This window comes from Procambarus clarkii, chromosome 77 (assembly GCF_040958095.1).
Source record: "Procambarus clarkii isolate CNS0578487 chromosome 77, FALCON_Pclarkii_2.0, whole genome shotgun sequence".
Taxonomy (NCBI): Eukaryota; Metazoa; Arthropoda; class Malacostraca; order Decapoda; family Cambaridae; genus Procambarus; species Procambarus clarkii.
The window spans coordinates 15,230,316-15,250,315 of record NC_091226.1 but is presented as its reverse complement, the minus strand read 5'-3'; the positions used below and the strand labels follow the sequence as shown (position 1 = coordinate 15,250,315).

At 45.8% G+C, this 20,000-nt stretch overlaps 1 protein-coding gene across 4 annotated transcripts in view; it reads left to right on the top strand.

Annotated features, from left to right (window-relative positions):
• LOC123747164 (mucin-17) overlaps window positions 1–20,000 on the top strand; it is a 143,210-nt gene that overhangs the window by 99,085 nt on the left and 24,125 nt on the right. For all 4 annotated transcript variants that reach the window (XR_011224896.1, XR_011224895.1, XM_045729195.2 and 1 more), the window contains exons 3-4: window positions 3,552–3,928; window positions 10,847–11,057. Coding sequence is in view for 2 of the 4 variants with exons in the window: in XM_045729195.2 (XP_045585151.1) it covers window positions 3,552–3,928; window positions 10,847–11,057 (588 nt within the window). In the remaining 2 variants the exon portion in view is untranslated. The remainder of the gene's footprint in view (window positions 1–3,551; window positions 3,929–10,846; window positions 11,058–20,000) is intronic.

Here is a 20,000-nt window from a genome sequence, read left to right as displayed (position 1 = left end):
CTATGGGCTCACCATAGCCCGTGCTACTTGCCCCGCTCCTGTGCCAGGTAAGTTACGGGCTCACCATAGCCCGTGCTACTTGGAACTTGTTCCGAGTAGCTGGATCTATAGCAACAACATGCAGCCTAAGAGTGTCTCGACTCCAATAGAATTTGCAACAGTGGTTTCAGCACCAATCGTTGCATCATAGTATACATACTGTTGAATATGTATGTTACAGATTGCATCTGGAGTATACACAGATCTGGGATTAGCCTTCCTCACCCCACCAGCAGCACAAAGCAGAAGTTAGACCTAGCCGGTCTAACCGAGCTGTGGAGACCGGCTCCAAAGCTAACTTTAGAGCCGGTCGGCCGAGCGGACAGCACGCTGGACTTGTGATCCTGTGGTCCCGGGTTCGATCCCGGGCGCCGGCGAGAAACAATGGGCAGGTTTCTTTCACCCTATGTCCCTGTTACCTAGCAGTAAAATAGGTACCTGGGTGTTAGTCAGCTGTCACGGGCTGCTTCCTGGGGGTGGAGGCCTGGTCGAGGACCGGGCCGCGGGGACACTAAAGCCCCGAAATCATCTCAAGATAATCTCAAGATAGCTACAACTCGGCTCTATTCACTGCTCAATTGCAACACATTTATATGCAACAATTCCCCAATGACGTCAAGTTTCCAGTCAAGGAATATTGCTTGTAAGAATTCATTAATGACAAGAGTTTATTCGACTGAGAATTATTAACATCAGAATTTGGGGGTTATGTTATTTTATTTTTTTGCTATTTTTTTCTGCGACAAACTTAGGTGATTACAAGATTATTCTAAGCCACAGATCATGCATATTGCACCGTGTTCCGTGGATCATATGTACTATACGTAGTCTTCATAATACATATATATGTTGCATTATATGTACTACATGTAGTGCAGCCTTCCCCTTGCAAATTATGTCGCTTTTCGCTCGATTGATTGATAAAGATTAAGCCACCCAAGAGGTGGCACGGGCATGAATAGCCCGTAAGCTTTTCGCTCGTATGCGCTACGGTTAAATATCGACGTAATTGAATACCTAAACGGTCAAATTCGTCGTCTGCTCCTGTACCCACCTGTGTGTAAAACTAGTAGGGTAAGGCTTACCATGAGCTATGGGAAGGGAAAGCTCTCAGCCAGCTAACAGGAGTCAGCAGTCGTCTGCTCCTGTACCCACCTGTGTGTAAAACTAGTAGGGTAAGGCTTACCATGAGCTATGGGAAGGGAAAGCTCTCAGCCAGCTAACAGGAGTCAGCAGTCGTCTGCTCCTGTACCCACCTGTGTGTAAAACTAGTAGGGTAAGGCTTACCATGAGCTATGGGAAGGGAAAGCTCTCAGCCAGCTAACAGGAGTCAGCAGTCGTCTGTTCCTGTACCCACCTGTGTGTAAAACTAGTAGGGTAAGGCTTACCATGAGCTATGGGAAGGGAAAGCTCTCAGCCAGCTAACAGGAGTCACCAGTCGTCTGCTCCTGTACCCTCCTGTGTAAAACTAGTAGGGTAAGGCTTACCATGAGCTATGGGAAGGGAAAGCTCTCAGCCAGCTAACAGGAGTCAGCAGTCGTCTGCTCCTGTACCCACCTGTCTAAATAAAGAAGGGGGGGGGTGTATGGGACATAAAACCCTTTTCACCCATAGTGAAATGGGTTACTAAACCCTGAACAGCAGAAGGCTTTTGAAATGTTTCAAAGTTTTGTTATGAACATCACCATACTTCTAGCACTAGCATAAACAAATTATTTCTCACGGCTCAGTCAATCAATTTCTCACATTTCACACTTGCACAAACTGAAGCACTAAGTCTTAAACATCCTCATCAACAAAGGCTAAATGCTCATTAATCTAGTCACCTAATTCCCTTTTTATAGATGAAAAACTCATAATTACTCATCACCAAAACAAATACAGTAATTAAACTTGTCCAATATGGCAAATTAAAATATTTTTTATCTGTAAATATTATACGACTATAATATTATGTAATGGGTCATTGGATTCGATTCTGAACAAGTACCATATGTATTCTCTATTTTCCGCTTGTTACAACTTGTAATAAAGTTGTTACATCTTGACTTAACGTGTTTATGACGTATTAGAACGTTGTTACAACTGGCTATATTGGTTGTTATAACTGGTTAGGAGGTGTTAAAACTTGTTCGAACGTTGTACCAACGTCGTAGTTTCGGTGTGTAGCGGGTTAGCAGCCTCTTGCTGACTACCTATTCTCGAACCTTAAGGATGTAAATGTTTAACCCATAAACTACACACACAATCGCCAACAGAACCTAACATAACTATACATTGAATTTTATTATGGAATAAATATACGAGAAAAACTTTTTATTACACTTAAAATTTATGAATGCATTTCTGGGGACGGCCGCTGCTTTAACGAGCCTCGCCTGGGGACGGCTGTCACTAGAGAACATAATTGTATTTCACAGGTTTCTAAACACGAGAAACAATCCTGACATTCGAGTCCCAGCCGGGAAATCGGGAATTAGTACTGAATTGCAAGTGTCCCAAATTAGTACCACGTTGTAAATTTAAAATATTTCAAAATAGACATTTGATTCCTGGAAATATTTCTACATCTTACTGCTCTCTAATGAGTAGTAACGTTTCCAGGAAATGGAACAACTCACTATAATCTTACTTGATAAAGAACTGCGAGCAGCCGCGTCTAACAGCCTGGTTGATCAGTCCAGCAACCAGGAGGCCTGGTCGACGACCGGGCCGCGGGGACACTAAGCCCCGGAAGCACCTCAAGGTAGGACTTGGGCAGGTTATCTTGAGGTTATCTTGAGATGATTTCGGGGCTTAGCGTCCCCGCGGCCCGGTCTTCAAACCAAAATCAAGTTCTGGGTTTCTTTTTCCATTGTTTTTTATGTAACTAGAAACCTTAAAATTCACACAGTTCATAGACCTGTTCTTCAGTCAAAGGCTGATTGATTGAGTGAACATTTATGCATCTCAGAGAAAGGTACATATTAAGGGGTCAACTAAAAGGCTTCCAGGCTATTGTGGTAAGCATTTGTTTTCTGTACGGAAAGGTAGTGAGTGAGTGAGTTTACTCACCTAGTTGTGTTTGCGGGGGTTGAGCTCTGGCTCTTTGGTCCCGCCTCTCAACTGTCAATCAACTGGTGTACAGATTCCTGAGCCTACGATTGTGTGTGTGTGTGTGTGTGTGTGTGTGTGTGTGTGTGTGTGTGTGTGTGTGTGTGTGTGTGTGTGTGTGTGTGTGTTAGAGAGAAATAAATGTAGTAGATACAATAGAGGAAAAACAGATGATTAGTTAGGCGGAGTCCAAGATCTAATAGCTCGATTCTGCACACACACACACACACACACACACACACACACACACACACACACACCCACACACACACACACACACCCACCCACCCACCCACCCACACACACACCCACACCATAACCTGCCCAAGCAGTCACCATTACAATCTAGCATTACTCACTACCACAATAACAACATACTGACACTGTATTAGCTGACCTAGTGTGCTTGTGATCCACAGGCTCGGCCCCGACCACCACTGCAGCAGCGAAGGAGCCTACCCAAGACGCCATACCTACAGGACACTTCCGCCAACGCCTCTACTTCTCCGCCATAAGGAGTACATCCCCTGCTCCTCCATCAGTTTTCCTTCCTTCTCCTTCCTCGATATCTCCATCTTTCTCATCCTCTTCCTTCTTCTCATTCTACTCTTCCTCGTCTTATTCCTCTCCATCTTCTCTGCGGCCGCCGCCAGCGCCAATCAGAATCGAGCGGACTATTCCTTCGACAGCGCCACCTCCGCCGTACTTCGATCCGTCAGCGGCTACAAACGTATCTGCGCAGCTAGGGACGCAGGCGTTCCTGCCTTGTAGGATCAGGAACCTCGGCAACCAGTCGGTAAGCGACACAGATAATTCCATTTCCCCTTTTCCGCCATGTTATCTCCCTCTTCCTACTCCCCTCTCTCACCCTCTTCTTTGATTGTCAGTGGCTGACTGGATGATATATTTATTTGTTATTCTCTTGCATAACAGCCGTTGTAATGTAAATATTTTGGTCGCGTCATGGAGCAATTATCAGCTATTTATCACCAGGGGCCTGGTAGCCTGGTGGATAGCGCGCAGGACTCGTAATTCTGTGGCGCGGGTTCGATTCCCGCACGAGGCAGAAACAAATGGGCAAAGTGTCTTTCACCCTGAATGCCCCTGTTACCTAGCAGTAAATAGGTACCTGGGGTGTTAGTCAGCTGACACGGGCTGCTTCCTGGGGGTGGAGGCCTGGTCGAGGACCGGGCCGCGGGGACACTAAAGCCCCGAAATCATCTCAAGATAACCTCAAGGGTGAGATAACTCACTTTCCTCCTGTTTATAATTAGGGTAATGCTTGTGTGGTATGTAAGAAATGACCTGATGGGAAAGAGAGGGAGGGACAGGGGGTAGATGGGAGGGAAAGAGGGAAGGGAGAGTTGTGGAATCGTATGAGAGGTGGGAGAGGGGGAAGAAATGGGGGTTGGATAAAAGAAAAGGAATACGCCCCCTCCTCTTCCATCTTACACCGGCTGGCAAAGACAATACTGCCATGATCTCCGCCTCAACAGAGCCTGGTAGAAGCAATCACTACTACAGCTGTCAGAACATTGCCCTGTTTCCCTCAAGCCTGCCTACAGGGGCCGCCTCACACACACACACACACACACACACAGACTCCATACACAGTTTCAAGTGTAGATATGATAGAGCCCAGTAGGCTCAGGAACCTGTACACCAGTTGATTGACGGTTGAGAGGCGGGACCAAAGAGCCAGAGCTCAACCCCCGCAAACACAACTAGGTGAGTACAAAGACCACCAAGAGGACTAAGAGGAGCCCAAGACAGGAGAATATACCAAGCATCTTGAAACAAGGGGACTGATTGATAAAGATTAAGCCACTCAAGAGGTGGCATGGGCATGAATAGCCCGTAAGGACAAAGGGACTGACAAACCCTTGACTATATACACCACCTCTCCACACCAATACAATAACATCTTAACTCTCCAAATTATTTTAAGACACCAAACTTCGGAAATAAAATTGCTTACAAGGGTATATAAAATAACCAAAAGGATTTAAACAAGTTAAAATAACCAAAAGGATTTAAACAAGTTAAAATAACCAAAAGGATTTAAACAAGTTAAAATAACCAAAAGGATTTAAACAAGTTAAAATAACCAAAAGGATTTAAACAAGTTAAAATCCAAATATAAAAAAAGTTTCAGAGACGAGATTTTCCAATAAATTGAATTACTTCCTTTGGCGGAAATTAAATATACCCCCCCCCCCCCTCTCCTTTCCCAGATAGGAGAGGGGGGGGGGGGGTTTGTTCACTTGGAGTTCCAATACAGTGTTCATATTCCTCTCAATCCCACACATTCTTCATGGGGAAAAAAGGGGCTTAAGCATTATAAGTTCTGAACAAATCCACAAGGGCCGTGACGAAGGTTCTAACTTACGTCCGAGAGGATCCCAGACGCGCCCTTGTGGATTTGTTCATTTGATACATCACGCTATTGAACAAGAAGGTTCTGTTCAAACTATTTTTGGTCACATTGATGCAAGGGAACACTGTACCTCGAGGATGTCTAGCCCAACCACTTGGGCTGGACGGTAGAGCAATGGTCTCACTTCATGCAGGTCTGCGTTCAATTCCCAACCATCAAAGTGATTGAGACACCATTCCATCCCCCTGTCCCATTCCAAATCCTGACCCCTTCCCAGTGCTATATAGTCGTAATGGTTTGACCTTTTCCCTGATAATTCCCTCTTTCACCTCATACGAATAATTTCTCTTCCATAATTTTAATTACCAAGTAACCTATACCTATAATAGGTTAATAATTGTAATTATGAAGCAATAAGATGCTTATCTTAACATACTAAGAAGGTTAGGTAAAGTCGGTGTTTTCTATGAAGCTTTTCAAGGTAAGCTAATATGTTTAGTATGTCACATATGCACGTATTTAATAAGTCAATATTGACTATACGAAAGTGCGAGAACGGGTTGAGTATTTCATATGAACTGTGTTAATTTACACCTGGCATAACTTTGTACACAATTTCCTAACATTCAGGAGACCTGTAGGCTCACAATCTCGGCTCGGCTTGCCAACAGAGAAGCACAGAGTCGAGTTTGCAATGTTTTGTAATCCTGCAAGAAAACCAGCTTTTTGAAACACAGAGGATCTTACAGGGAGGAGAATTGTCAGGAAAAAGCGCCGAGCTATTACGACTACATAGCACTTGGCAATCTTGCAGGGGACAGGATCTTGCAGGGAGAAGATCTTCCACGGTAGATGATCTTACACAGAGGATTTTGTAGGAAGAGTAATCTTGCGTATCAGCTGGCCTCCACTCCATTCTCAGGGGAACACACACACACACACACACCACACACACACACACCACACACACACCACACCCACACACACACACACACACACACACACACACACACACCCACACCACACACAATCTTCATAAGGCCATGAGTGCAACTTTATTTACCATTGGCTCCACCTAGCGCCACCACTAACAGCTGGGAAAATCATTGCAAGAATAAAGCTCTGCTGGGTTAGGAAGCAGAGCTCTGGCACTCTGCGTCACTCTCAAATTGCTGCTTTCTTGATTCTTGTGTACACATTCCTGGTCTGCTTTCGTGTCTGCATTTGTCTCTGTACCCATCTTTATATTTTTTTCCAAGCCTTTTCTGTCCTTTAATTATATCTCTCTCAATTTTTGCACACACACACACACACGCGTGCATCCTAACAACAACCTCTCAATCCCCTGAAAATAACTCAGTCACTCACTCACTCAATCCCTCCCTCAATCTCTCCCTCACTCAGCAATATTCACACGAAGGAATTCATGTCTCAAGACACTACTACTTCATCTCTTAGAACCAAATGCTAACTTTGTGTTCACACAATTTCCTTGTCGTTTTGCCTTGTCATAAACCTCCCACACACGTGTCTGTTGCTTCCCTGTGTTCCCTGTGCAAGAACACGACCTTGTAGAAGCGCACAAGAGCTGTTGATTGGCTGGAGTGTGTTGATTGTCCTGTACCATTCGCGAGATGTTTCGAAGCTTCGACTCGGGTGAACCCGAGACGCCCACGGTAAATCATCCCCAAGCTGGTATTCCCAATACCAGCTCTGCCAGAACTTCAGTATCTGCTTGATACCTGGTTGATGGGGTTCTGGGAGTTGTTCTACTGCCCAAGCCCGGCCCGAGGCCAGGCTTGACTTGTGAGCCTGGCCTCATTATTAGTCTGTAGTGAACCTTGAGAAGTGCAGACGAGGAGTCACAATAACGTGGCTGAAGTATGTTGACCAGACCACACACTAGAAGGTGAAGGGACGACGGCGTTTCGGTCCGTCCTGGACCATTCTCAAGGACTTGAGAATGCTCTAGGACGGACCGAAACGTCGGCGTCCCTTCACCTTCTAGTGTGTGGTCTGGTCAACCTTAGGAAGTGCTGTTAAGAGCAACAGTGAGAAATTGGTGTTAGAAAGACAAATGCAATTGGGAAGGCGAGGGAGTCGTGAGGGAGAATTGCATGAAAATGAGAAATGAGATGCACGGGTGAGAAAGATAGTGAAATGAGCGAGAAGAGTAAAAAAATGTCTTAATTGTTGAAGATTAAAGCCGTCCCAACACTTCTTAGAGAAGCTCAATCTTCATTCTGCTTCTTTATAACTCTTAGCCGGTAAGACGCGGGATTTCAACCGCCCCAACTGGCCCTCATCAAGAGTTACATTGAGGTGCTTCCGGGGCTCAGCGTCCCCGCGGCCCGGTCGTCGACCAGGGCTCCTAACTGGGATCACTGGACTCACTCCTAGAACACCCAGTCGAACTGTGTTTTATTTTTCGCCCAAGAACTCTAGGCGGCATCTGCACTTTCCGGTGGCTTGAGCGGACAGAACACTGGACACGTGATCCTGTGGTGCTGGGTTCGATCCCGGGCGCCGGCTTGAAACAATGACCAAAGTTTCTTTCACCCTGATGCCCTGTTACCTAGCAGTAAATAGGTACCTGGGAGTTAGTCAGCTGTCACGGGCTGCTTCCTGGGGGTGGAGGCCTGGTCGGGGACCGGGCCGCGGGGACACTAAGCCCCGAAATCATCTCAAGATAACCTCAAGATAACCCCTTAAAGCTTATCCGAGCCCTCAGTAACTCCTACCTCAGCACCCCTAAGTTACTGATACAGTTACTATCTTGGTTATCTTGAGATGATTTCGGGGCTTTTAGTGTCCCCGCGGCCCGGTCCTCGACCAGGCCTCCACCTCCAGGAAGCAGCCCGTGACAGCTGACTAACACCCAGGTACCTATTTTACTGGTGGGTAACAGCGGCATAGGGTGAAAAACTTTGCCCATTGTTTCTCGCCGGCGCCTGGGATCGAACCCAGAACCACAGGATCACAAGTCCAGTGTGCTGTCCGCTCGGCTCCCTAGGGTAGGGTAAGAGAAGGACAAACAGCTAAGCCAATATGACCATTTAAAACAAGAAAAATGATACTAGGTCAAGGAATTCACGTGAACGGAATAAAGCAATGTTAATAAAGTCATCTGAAGCCTCAGCAATAGAACGCCGCTCCAGCAAGAAGTGAAACCGATGCTGTAGCGACCCGTCTATAATTGGCAGCGGAGTTACATCACACAGCGACTAAAGGAACGGTAAGTGGGTGGGGAATTACGTGCTTAACAGGAAGAGACGCGGTCAGAGGGGCAGAAAGATTAAGACATGTAATCTTCAGATCAAGAAGCAGAAAAAGACAAACCGAGATAATCCTTTTATCTTATAAGTAATCAAAGATGGCACCAAGCCGGGAAGGTTAGGTTAGGTTAGGTGGCATATCTTATATGTAAGCCAACTATTTTTCAGTCAATGAAGCGCTTTACGGAGGTTTGATTGTAGTGATTATATTTCTGGGGTTGTTAAAGTGGGTGACTGATGAAGTCACCCGTCAGGGAGCCGGTCGGCCGAGCGGACAGCACGCGGGACTTGTGATCCTGTGGTCCTGGGTTCGATCCCAGGCGCCGGCGAGAAACAATGGGCAGAGTTTCTTTCACCCTATGCCCCTGTTACCTAGCAGTAAAATAGGTACCTGGGTGTTAGTCAGCTGTCACGGGCTGCTTCCTAGGGGTGGAGGCCTGGTCGAGGACCGGGCCGCGGGGACACTAAAGCCCCGAAATCATCTCAAGATATTGGTGGTAATCTAATCATTGTTGATGTACATACCTTTCATGTACACATTTGTCTTCATGACTTAAAAACTTCCTTATTCTCAGTTTGTTTGGTGTGAATAGTATATAGCGAGGAGTTAGTTTGAATAGCTGGATAAAGTGGAATTGGTCTGATTTACTGGTGACTGGAAACTGCCTGGATGAGACTAGGGGACAGGGGATGGAAAGGGTAAGGAATGATTGTTGTTATACATTCAGCTACTCGGAACAAGTTCCAAGTAGCACGGGCTATGGTGAGCCCGTAGTGGACTTACCTGGCACAGGAGCGGGGCAAGTAGCACGGGCTATGGTGAGCCCGTAGTGGACTTACCTGGCACAGGAGCGGGGCAAGTAGCACGGGCTATGGTGAGCCCGTAGTGGACTTACCTGGCACAGGAGCGGGGCAAGTAGCACGGGCTATGGTGAGCCCGTAGTGGACTTACCTGGCACAGGAGCGGGGCAAGTAGCACGGGCTATGGTGAGCTCGTAGTGGACTTACCTGGCACAGGAGCGGGGCAAGTAGCACGGGCTATGGTGAGCCCGTAGTGGACTTACCTGGCACAGGAGCGGGGCAAGTAGCACGGGCTATGGTGAGCCCGTAGTGGACTTACCTGGCACAGGAGCGGATATATACAAGGAATGAGTTGGAGAGAGGGACGTGGGTCGAGTACAAGGGCCAGGAGTGGGACTGAGATTCAGGAGGAGGAGGTAGGGAAGATGATCATTAATGCTTCTCTTGTTATTGAAAGTTGAAATCGAACTGAAGAACAATAGATTCCCCAATCACCTCATCTTCCTGGTATTTCCTATTATCTGAGGCTGCAACTTTCTCTTCCTTTGTAATATTCCTTTTGATTCCTTCAACATTTGCAAGAATCCCAGCCTAAGTCTTACAAATCGTTACCTACAAGTCTTTATAGTCTTTACTAGCCGGCTTAAACCCCTCTTGGACCAGCCCAATCTGGAAACCTTATATATTTTGCAATTCCCCCTTACAATATTCATTTTGGTCAGCATCCTTCTCAGAGCATCTGTGCATGTGTGTGTGAGATTTAGAGAACGTACGAATGCGATAACATAGCTTATTTTCTCTCACACTGTTTTTCAACTTTCAGATACTTACCAGCGATTCCTAATCCACGATCGTGGCCTTAGTAATCAAAATGATTCTATAATCTACCTTGTCCATCTGGTCCAGCCAAATAGATAAGGTAGATTATAGCTATATGCAGGCGATGAGTCACAATAACGTGGCTAAAGTAAATTGACCAGACCACACACTAGAAGGTGAAGGGACGACGACGTTTCGGTCCGTCCTGGACCATTCTCAAGTCTTGAGAATGACTTGAGAACTTGAGACTTGAGAATGGTCCAGGACGGACCGAAACGTCGTCGTCCCTTCACATTCTAGTGTGGTCTGGTCATTAGATTATAGCCAATCTAGATGGGTAGATTGGTCCAGCCAATCCAGGTATTGTGGATCTGGCTTCACCAGTGACTCTGAACGTGAACCAAATGTCCCAATGCAATTTCCTTCTCTTCCACTGGACCAGATATCTTGGATCAGGAGCCGGGACTCCCACATCTTGACGGTGGACCGATACACCTTCATAGCTGACCAGAGGTTTCAGGCGTGGCATGAAGCGGATTCTGAGACCTGGACCCTGCAAGTCAAGTACGTCCAGGAGAGAGACGCCGGCCGGTACGAATGTCAGGTGTCTACCGAACCCAAGATGAGCCACTTCGTTCATTTCCACGTCGTGAGTAAGTATATTCCCTGGAAACACAAACTGTAACGGTCTCTATTTTCCGCTCGTTACAACTTGTAATAAAGTTGTTACATCTTGGCTTAACATGTTTATGACGTATTAGAACGTTGTTACAACTTGCTATATTGGTTGTTATAACTGGTTAGGTGTTAAAACTTGTTCGAACGTTGTACCAACGTCGTAGTTTCGGTGTGTGTTTGGCGGGTTGCGTCTTCTAGTGGGGTCTTGGGGCCGTGGGAGTAGAGCTGAGACATGGGGCTAAAAGGATAGGAATGGTTACTAGGAGGTACCAAGAAAAATATGATTAGATGACTTGGTTAGAGGGATAGTTGGTTGTAGGCGATGAGTCACAATAACGTGGCTGAAGTATGTTGACCAGACCACACACTAGAAGGTGAAGGGACGACGACGTTTCGGTCCGTCCTGGACCATTCTCAAGTCTCAAGTTCTCAAGTCATTCTCAAGACTTGAGAATGGTCCAGGACGGACCGAAACGTCGTCGTCCATTCACCTTCTAGTGTGTGGTCTGGTCAACATACTTTAGCCACGTTATTGTGACTCATCGCCTGAATACATAGCTTAGATTATACGTCACACTCTGTACGCTGCCCCAATCATTATAGATCACCAGATTACGTTTTGAGCTGTCATTAACGATGACAAGTGATTAGTTCCCATAAAACTATTTTAAAAATAGTGCACATAATCGGTAAATCCAGGAAAACCTACACGAAACAGAAAAGTTTTATATTATATATATAATATATATATATATATACATATATATATATATATATACATATATACATATATATATATATATATATATAATGTCGTACCTAGTAGCCAGAACGCACTTCTCAGCCTACTATGCAAGGCCCGATTTGCCTAATAAGCCAAGTTTTCATGAATTAATGTTTCTTCGACTACCTAACCTACCTAACCTAACCTAACTTTTTCGGTTACCTAACTGAACCTAACCTATAAAGATAGGTTAAGTTAGGTTAAGTAGGGTTGGTTAGGTTCGGTCATATATCTACGTTAGTTTTAACTCTAATAAAAAAAAATTAACCTCATACATAATGAAATGGGTAGCTTTATCATTTCATAAGAAAAAAAATAGAGAAAATATATTAATTCATGAAAACTTGGCTTATTAGGCAAATCGGGCCTTGCATAGTAGGCTGAGAAGTGCGTTCTGGCTACTAGGTACGACATATATATATATATATATATATATATATATATATATATATATATATATATATATATATATATATATATATATATATATATATATTTATTTGCTGTGCCCAATGCAGCCCTGGGAACTCGCCTCAGTCATGACGCTCTCCGCATTGGAGTTGCCCTTCGCCTTGCCGCCCCCATCCTCACCGAACATAGGTGCATCTGCGGAACTGCGATGGCAGACCAATATGGTCGTCATGGTCTGGTATGTCGTAAATCACAGGGTAAAATTGCAAGACATGAAGAAGTCAACGACATCATCAAGAGGAGCCTCGCCACAGCCCGCTGCCCGGCACAAAGAGAACCACACTTATCCAGACCTAACGACCCTCAGAAGCGCCCTGATGGGGTCACCTTGCTACCTTGGAAGGATGGTAAGCAAGTGGTATGGGACTACACGTGCGCTGCCACACTGGCCAGTACCTACCTCCACTACAGCACACGTGAAAGCGGTGGTGCTGCTTCTTTCAGGGAATCGCAGAAAATTATTAAATACAGAGGTCTAGCACACTGCTACAGCTTTGTTCCGATCGGCTCGGAGACCCTCGGTTCGTGGGGAAAATGTGCACTGAAGTTCCTGAAGGAATTGGGGAACAAATTGATCAGCGCTACAAAAGACCAGAGAGCAAAAAGTTTCTTGTTCCAGCGCCTCAGTGTTGCGATTCAGAGGGGAAATGCCTGTTGCGTCTTGGGCACTAGTCCAACTTCAGAGGAATTCGAAGAAGTGTTTGACTTGCAACAATGATCGAACCCGTCTGTGACATTCATCAATGTTTCCCATTGTTGTGTTCTTCAAGAGATCCATAACCTTTAAGCACCTTTTTGCATTATTATTTTTGTATCAACCCATGTATATCTTGTAACCATCAAATGCATAATAAAGCACAAAAAATAAAAAAGGAAGGGGGTGGTAGGAGAAAAGCACACAGAAACTGTATTGGAGGGGATCTAAACATTCCCTCTAATGCGTTATGCGTGGTTTCCTCCGAGGCTATGGGTCCCCCTTCTTCCAGCTAGAGGTGGTACTCTTTTGTCTATATATATACATATATATAAAACGACCTAACTCTAATTGGCTTAAGTATCTGCAATCAGCATTACCAATTACAAGGATAAGCATCAGATTATAAACCACACCAACTTCTAATCCTTCTCCTTAAACTGTCAGTTAAGAATGTCTAGATTTCCCTGTGTGGGATTGGCGGCCATGTTGACAGAACGGGAAAAGTTCTTGACAGCAAAAATAGTCAAATAGCCATCTTTGTTTTCAGTGGCAGCTGAAATAATTCAGTCCTGTGTTTTCAAATGTAAATTATTTACGCCGTAAAAAAAATAAAGCTCAGCCAACGAGAATCCCGAAATATGTTGTATTTTTTATGCCATTATATAGTTATAATTAGACTTGAATTTACCTGCGTTTGTGCTTTAATTCTGAATCATAAATGATTCCGATTATTACGGAGAGGTGATTGTCGGTGATTGTCGGGAATGGCCGGGCGTCTACTGCTCTCTCGAGCTCTAAAACAATCAAACGATTGTAGGCAGAGAGGGAGCAGGTGGTGGGGAGTAGGGGGGATGATCTTTCTGGATCGTAGCGGAGTAAGAGGCAGCAGAGAGGACGACGATAGCCACCTGCTGCCCCTTCCTCGGAGGAGGACGATAGCCACCTGCTGCTCCTTCCTCGGAGGACGACGATAGCCACCTGCTGCTCCTTCCTCGGAGGACGATAGCCACCTGCTGCCTCTCCCTCGGAGGACGACGATAGCCACCTGCTGCCTCTCCCTCGGAGGACGACGATAGCCACCTGCTGCTCCTTCCTCGGAGGACGACGATAGCCACCTGCTGCTCCTTCCTCGGAGGACGATAGCCACCTGCTGCCTCTCCCTCGGAGGACGACGATAGCCACCTGCTGCCTCTCCCTCGGAGGACGACGATAGCCACCTGCTGCTCCTTCCTCGGAGGACGACGATAGCCACCTGCTGCTCCTTCCTCGGAGGACGATAGCCACCTGCTGCCTCTCCCTCGGAGGACGACGATAGCCACCTGCTGCCTCTCCCTCGGAGGACGACGATAGCCACCTGCTGCTCCTTCCTCGGAGGACGATAGCCACCTGCTGCCTCTCCCTCGGAGGACGACGATAGCCACCTGCTGCCTCTCCCTCGGAGGACGACGATAGCCACCTGCTGCTCCTTCCTCGGAGGACGATAGCCACCTGCTCCCCCTCCCTCGGAGGACGATAGCCACCTGCTGCCTCTCCCTCGGCTCTAAAAGAGGCAGGTGTCGGACGCACCAAGGACCCAAGGAGGGAGAGCAGACGTATCTCATCCGTCATTCCGAAGGAATGATTCCATTCCTTACCTTACCTTCATTCTGAAGGTAAGGAAGGCGATGAGTCACAATAACGTGGCTGAAGTATGTTGACCAGACCACACACAATTGACTTGAGAATGGTCCAGGATGGACCGAAACGTCGTCGTCCCTTCAACTTCTAGTGTGTGGTCTGGTCAACATGGTAAGGAAGGTTCCCTTTGACACTGGGGAAACCGATTACATTGATTTAGTTATTTGAGTCGGAATGTTCGTATTGAAGCCCGTGTTCCTGTGCTGGTATATGTCTCCCGTAGTGGATGTAGCCTCATAGCCTGGTGGATAGCGCGCAGGACTCGTAATTCTGTGGAGCGGGTTCGATTCCCGCACGAGGCAGAAACAAATGGGCAAAGTTTCTTTCATCCTGAATGCCCCTGTTACCTAGCAGTAAATAGGTACCTGGGAGTTAGTCAGCTGTCACGGGCTGCTTCCTGGGGGTGGAGGCCTGGTCGAGGACCGGGCCGCGGGAACACTAAAGCCCCGAAATCATCTCAAGATAACCTCAAGATGTCCTCGGGGCTCGTTTCTATCACCAGGATGGGACGATTTGGCGAGTGGGTAGAGTTGGTGAGTATGAAGGGTCAAAGCTGTGAATATAGTCCACCGTCTCATCTTTAAGGAGGCAGATGTTCGCCTTCCCTGATGCTTGAAGCATCAGCACTTGTCATTAAGAGAACAGCCAAGGGATGTGGTTATCTTGAGGTTATCTTGAGATGATTTAGGGGCTTTAGTGTCCCCGCGGCCCGGTCCTTGACCAGGCCTCCATCCCCAGGAAGCAGTTCGTGACAGCTGACTAACACCCAGGTACCTATTTTACTGCTAGGTAACAGGGGCATAGGGTGAAAGAAACTCTGCCCATTGTTTCTCGCCGGCGCCTGGGATCGAACCCGGGACCACAGGATCACAAGTCCAAGTAATTATCAATTTGAGGCACACATTTGGCTTCAGTAAATTCTTCACGACACTATTAACAATAACATCTTCTGCGGGCTCACCATAGCCCGTGCTACTTGGAACTTTCTGTTCCAAGTAGCGAATCTTAACAACAACCTCATCTTTACTGGCGTATATTTAATTACATGAAATGTAATTAAAAGTTTTTTCCGACAAACAACATAGTTAATACGGTCTCTCCCTGGATTTCTACTTTTGTTTCATATCGCCCATGTAAAAAAATTCACATATGTAGACAAAAATAAACTTCAATAAGCCATATTTAGCCCACGCGAAGTAACTCTTATTTATATTCAAACTCATAAAAATCTAACTCGTTTGACTAATATATAACCCAGTAATTTGGTCCATAAAGCTTCAGCATTATTCCCACGCCGAATTTACTAAGGTATTTTACGATTTTAAATTTAAATACATAACCAGTGTTTCACTATTTCCTATTGCTACATTTAGTGTTCAATAAATATTTCCAAAAGGTTTGGGTTTGCCTCCAATTGGGTTGTTCAGGATGTTCACTATTGGTGTTCTTGAGAATGTAAATTTGTGCTTCTTTAATCGTCTTCCCACAACCTCTTGGGGGTGGACTGTTGAGCGACGGTCTCGCTTCTTGCAGGTCGGCGTTCAATCCCCGACCGTCCAAGTGGAGCCGGTCGGCCGAGCGGACAGCACTTGTGATCTTGTGGTTCCGGGTTCGATCCCGGGCGCCGGCGAGAAACAATGGGCAGAGTTTCTTTCACCCTATGCCCCTGTTTTTACCTAGCAGTAAAATAGGTACCTGGGTGTTAGTCAGCTGTCACGGGCTGCTTCCTGGGGGTGGAGGCCTGGTCGAGGACCGACCAGGCCTCCACCCTCTCAGGTCTCTCTCTCTATCTCACACACACGCACACACTTATTTACTTACACACACACACACACACACACACACACACACACACACACAATGCAACATACTTCAGTTGTACTCATTAGACCTATAAACAAGGTTTAGAACCCTCTATATAATTTTTACCTTAATCTCATACTACACTGATCTTACCCACAATATACCATTTGTCACCCTTACACCATTAACTCCTACACGCGCACCAGTCTCGTACCATTAAGCCCATTTATGTACATTAGCAAACCTTTCATCACTTCCGCTCATTAGCCTTTCCAAACACCCTCTTTCTCCACCTAATCTATGCTCCTCCTGTGCTCTAATTCTTTACCACACACCATTCTCTCCCTCTTCATTTCCTTAACATTCTCATTTACTTCTACGTCATTCATTCTCCATCTCATTTCTTCCCAAATGTGCTACATGTTTTCTAAACATATTTCGTTCATTTCCTAACCTAACCTAACCTAACCTAACCTAACCTTCCTCATTCTAGCAATTGTATTTAGTAAGTTTTCTTTAATTCTCATTCTTCTCCAATATATTTTCTGTCTCTTTTACTTTGAAGCCATAACATTTCCTGCTCATTCTAATCAGTTATTCTTACAACTTCATTCTCTTATCAAGCAGTTTCTCTTATCATTCTTCCTGTTTACCAAAAATATATTTACTGCAAATATTGCAAATTGCAAGAAATATAGCTTCTTTTATAATCTCATCCTTCAAGATCACTATATCAACTCTATTCTTATATTCCCCTTCTAGTTCTATTCCACTCAATTACTCAAATTTTAAGTATCTTCAAGGATCTGAACGAAATATGAACCTATCAATTTTTGTTTTATCTTATCAATAGGCCAATGTGTGACAAGATGAACTTTCAGATATTGTTCCTTACTAATGCTCTCGTAATACACACACACACACACACACACACACACACACACACAGACACACACACTCACACACACACTGTGTGTGTGTATGAGTACACACACTCACACTATGCCTCCTATTCATCATAACTCAACCACAAACCCCGCCTAATTTAATTATCTCTCATCGTATGCCTGCTCAGAACCCACATTGTACCACAGCTGCAGCACTCTTCCTAATGTTGAGAATAACTCATCATGAGGCGACAGTTGGTGATGAATAACTGAGTAAGAATTACCATCCTAACTACCTCCAGCCTTGACTTCCTGACGTCACAATGTAGGTCAGGTCATGACCTCAGGATTTTACTGCCGGGAAGTTCATAAATTAAAATTGAATGGCCTGTGTAAAGGGTGCAGGAAATGACGTATTAAGTTAAAATTATCATAAGAAGTTCACCAGACACCTTCGTCTGTTCTCGGGTACACGAGTCTTGTGTAAGGTCCGAGGAAATCTTTGGTTAGGTTAGGTTACATGTTAATGGACCTTTTTCCAGGGCACAGTGTGTGGGTGAGATGATTTTGTGTGTGCTGTTGTTGCGTGTGTGTGTGTGCGTGAGTGTGAGTGTGAGTGTGAGAGTGTGTGTGTGTGTGTGTGTGTGTGTGTGTGTGTGTGTGTGTGTGTGTGTGTGTGTGTGTGTGTGTGTGTGTGTGTGTGTGTGTGTGTGTGCGTGTGTGTATGTATACTCACCTATTTGTGCTTGCGGGGGTTGAGCTCTGGCTCTTTGGTCCCGCCTCTCAACCGTCAATCAACTGGTGTACAGATTCCTGAGCCTACTGGGCTCTATCATATCTACATTTGAAACTGCGTATGGCGTCAGCCTCCACCACAGAGATTGTGAGTGTGAGTGAGTGAGTGAGTGAGTGAGTGAGTGAGTGTGTGTGTGTGTACTCACCTAATTGTACTCACCTAATTGTGCTTGCGGGGGTTGAGCTCTGGCTCTTTGGTCCCGCCTCTCAACCGTCAATCAACTGGTGTACAGATTCCTGAGCCTATTGGGCTCTATCATATCTACATTTGAAACTGTGAATGGAGTCAGCCTCCACCACATCACTTCCTAATGCATTCCATTTGCTAACTACTCTGACACTGAAAAAGTTCTTTCTAACGTCTCTGTGGCTCATTTGGGTACTCAGCTTCCACCTGTGTCCCCTTGTTCGCGTCCCACCAGTGTTGAAAAGTTCGTCCTTGTTTACCCGGTCGATTCCCCTGAGGATTTTGTAGGTTGTGATCATGTCTCCCCTTACTCTTCTGTCTTCCAGTGTCGTGAGGTGCATTTCCCGCAGCCTTTCCTCATAACTCATGCCTCTTAGTTCTGGGACTAGTCTAGTAGCATACCTTTGGACTTTTTCCAGCTTCGTCTTGTGCTTGACAAGGTACGGGCTCCATGCTGGGGCCGCATACTCCAGGATTGGTCTTACATATGTGGTGTACAAGATTCTGAATGATTCCTTACACAGGTTCCTGAACGCCGTTCTGATGTTAGCCAGCCTCGCATATGCCGCAGACGTTATTCTCTTTATGTGGGCTTCAGGAGACAGGTTTGGTGTGATATCAACTCCTAGATCTTTCTCTCTGTCTGTTTCATTAAGTACTTCATCTCCTATTCTGTATCCTGTGCCTGGCCTCCTGTTTCCACTGCCTAGTTTCATTACTTTGCATTTACTCGGGTTGAACTTCAACAGCCATTTGTTGGACCATTCACTCAGTCTATCCAGGTCATCTTGTAGCCTCCTACTATCATCCTCTGTTTCAATCCTCCTCATAATTTTTGCATCGTCGGCAAACATTGAGAGGAACGAATCTATACCCTCTGGGAGATCATTTACATATACCAGAAACAGTATAGGTCCGAGGACTGACCCCTGCGGGACTCCACTTGTGACGTCTCGCCAATCTGAGACTTCACCCCTCACACAGACTCGTTGTCTCCTGTTGCTTAGGTATTCCTCTATCCACCGGAGTACCTTCCCTCTCACTCCAGCCTGCATCTCCAACTTTCGCACTAGCCTCTTGTGTGGCACTGTATCAAAGGCTTTCTGACAATCCAAAAATATGCAGTCTGCCCACCCTTCTCTTTCTTGCCTTATTTTTGTTGCCTGGTCGTAGAATTCAAGTAACCCTGTGAGGCAGGACCTGCCATCCCTGAACCCATGTTGATGCTGTGTTACAAAGTTCCTTCGCTCCAGATGCTCCACTAGTTTTTTTCGCACAATCTTCTCCATCAGCTTGCATGGTATGCAGGTTAGGGACACTGGCCTGTAGTTCAGTGCCTCCTGTCTATCCCCTTTCTTGTATATCGGGACTACGTTAGCTGCTTTCCAAATATCTGGCAGTTCCCCTGTTGCCAGTGATTTGTTATACACTATGGAGAGTGGTAGGCTCAGTTCTCTTGCTCCTTCCTTTAGAACCCAAGGGGAGATTCCATCTGGGCCTATAGCCTTCGTCACGTCCAACTCTAGTAAACACTTCCTTACTTCCCCACTGGTAATCTCAAACTCTTCCAGTGGTTCCTGGTTAGCTATTCCCTCACTTACCTCTGGAATTTCTCCT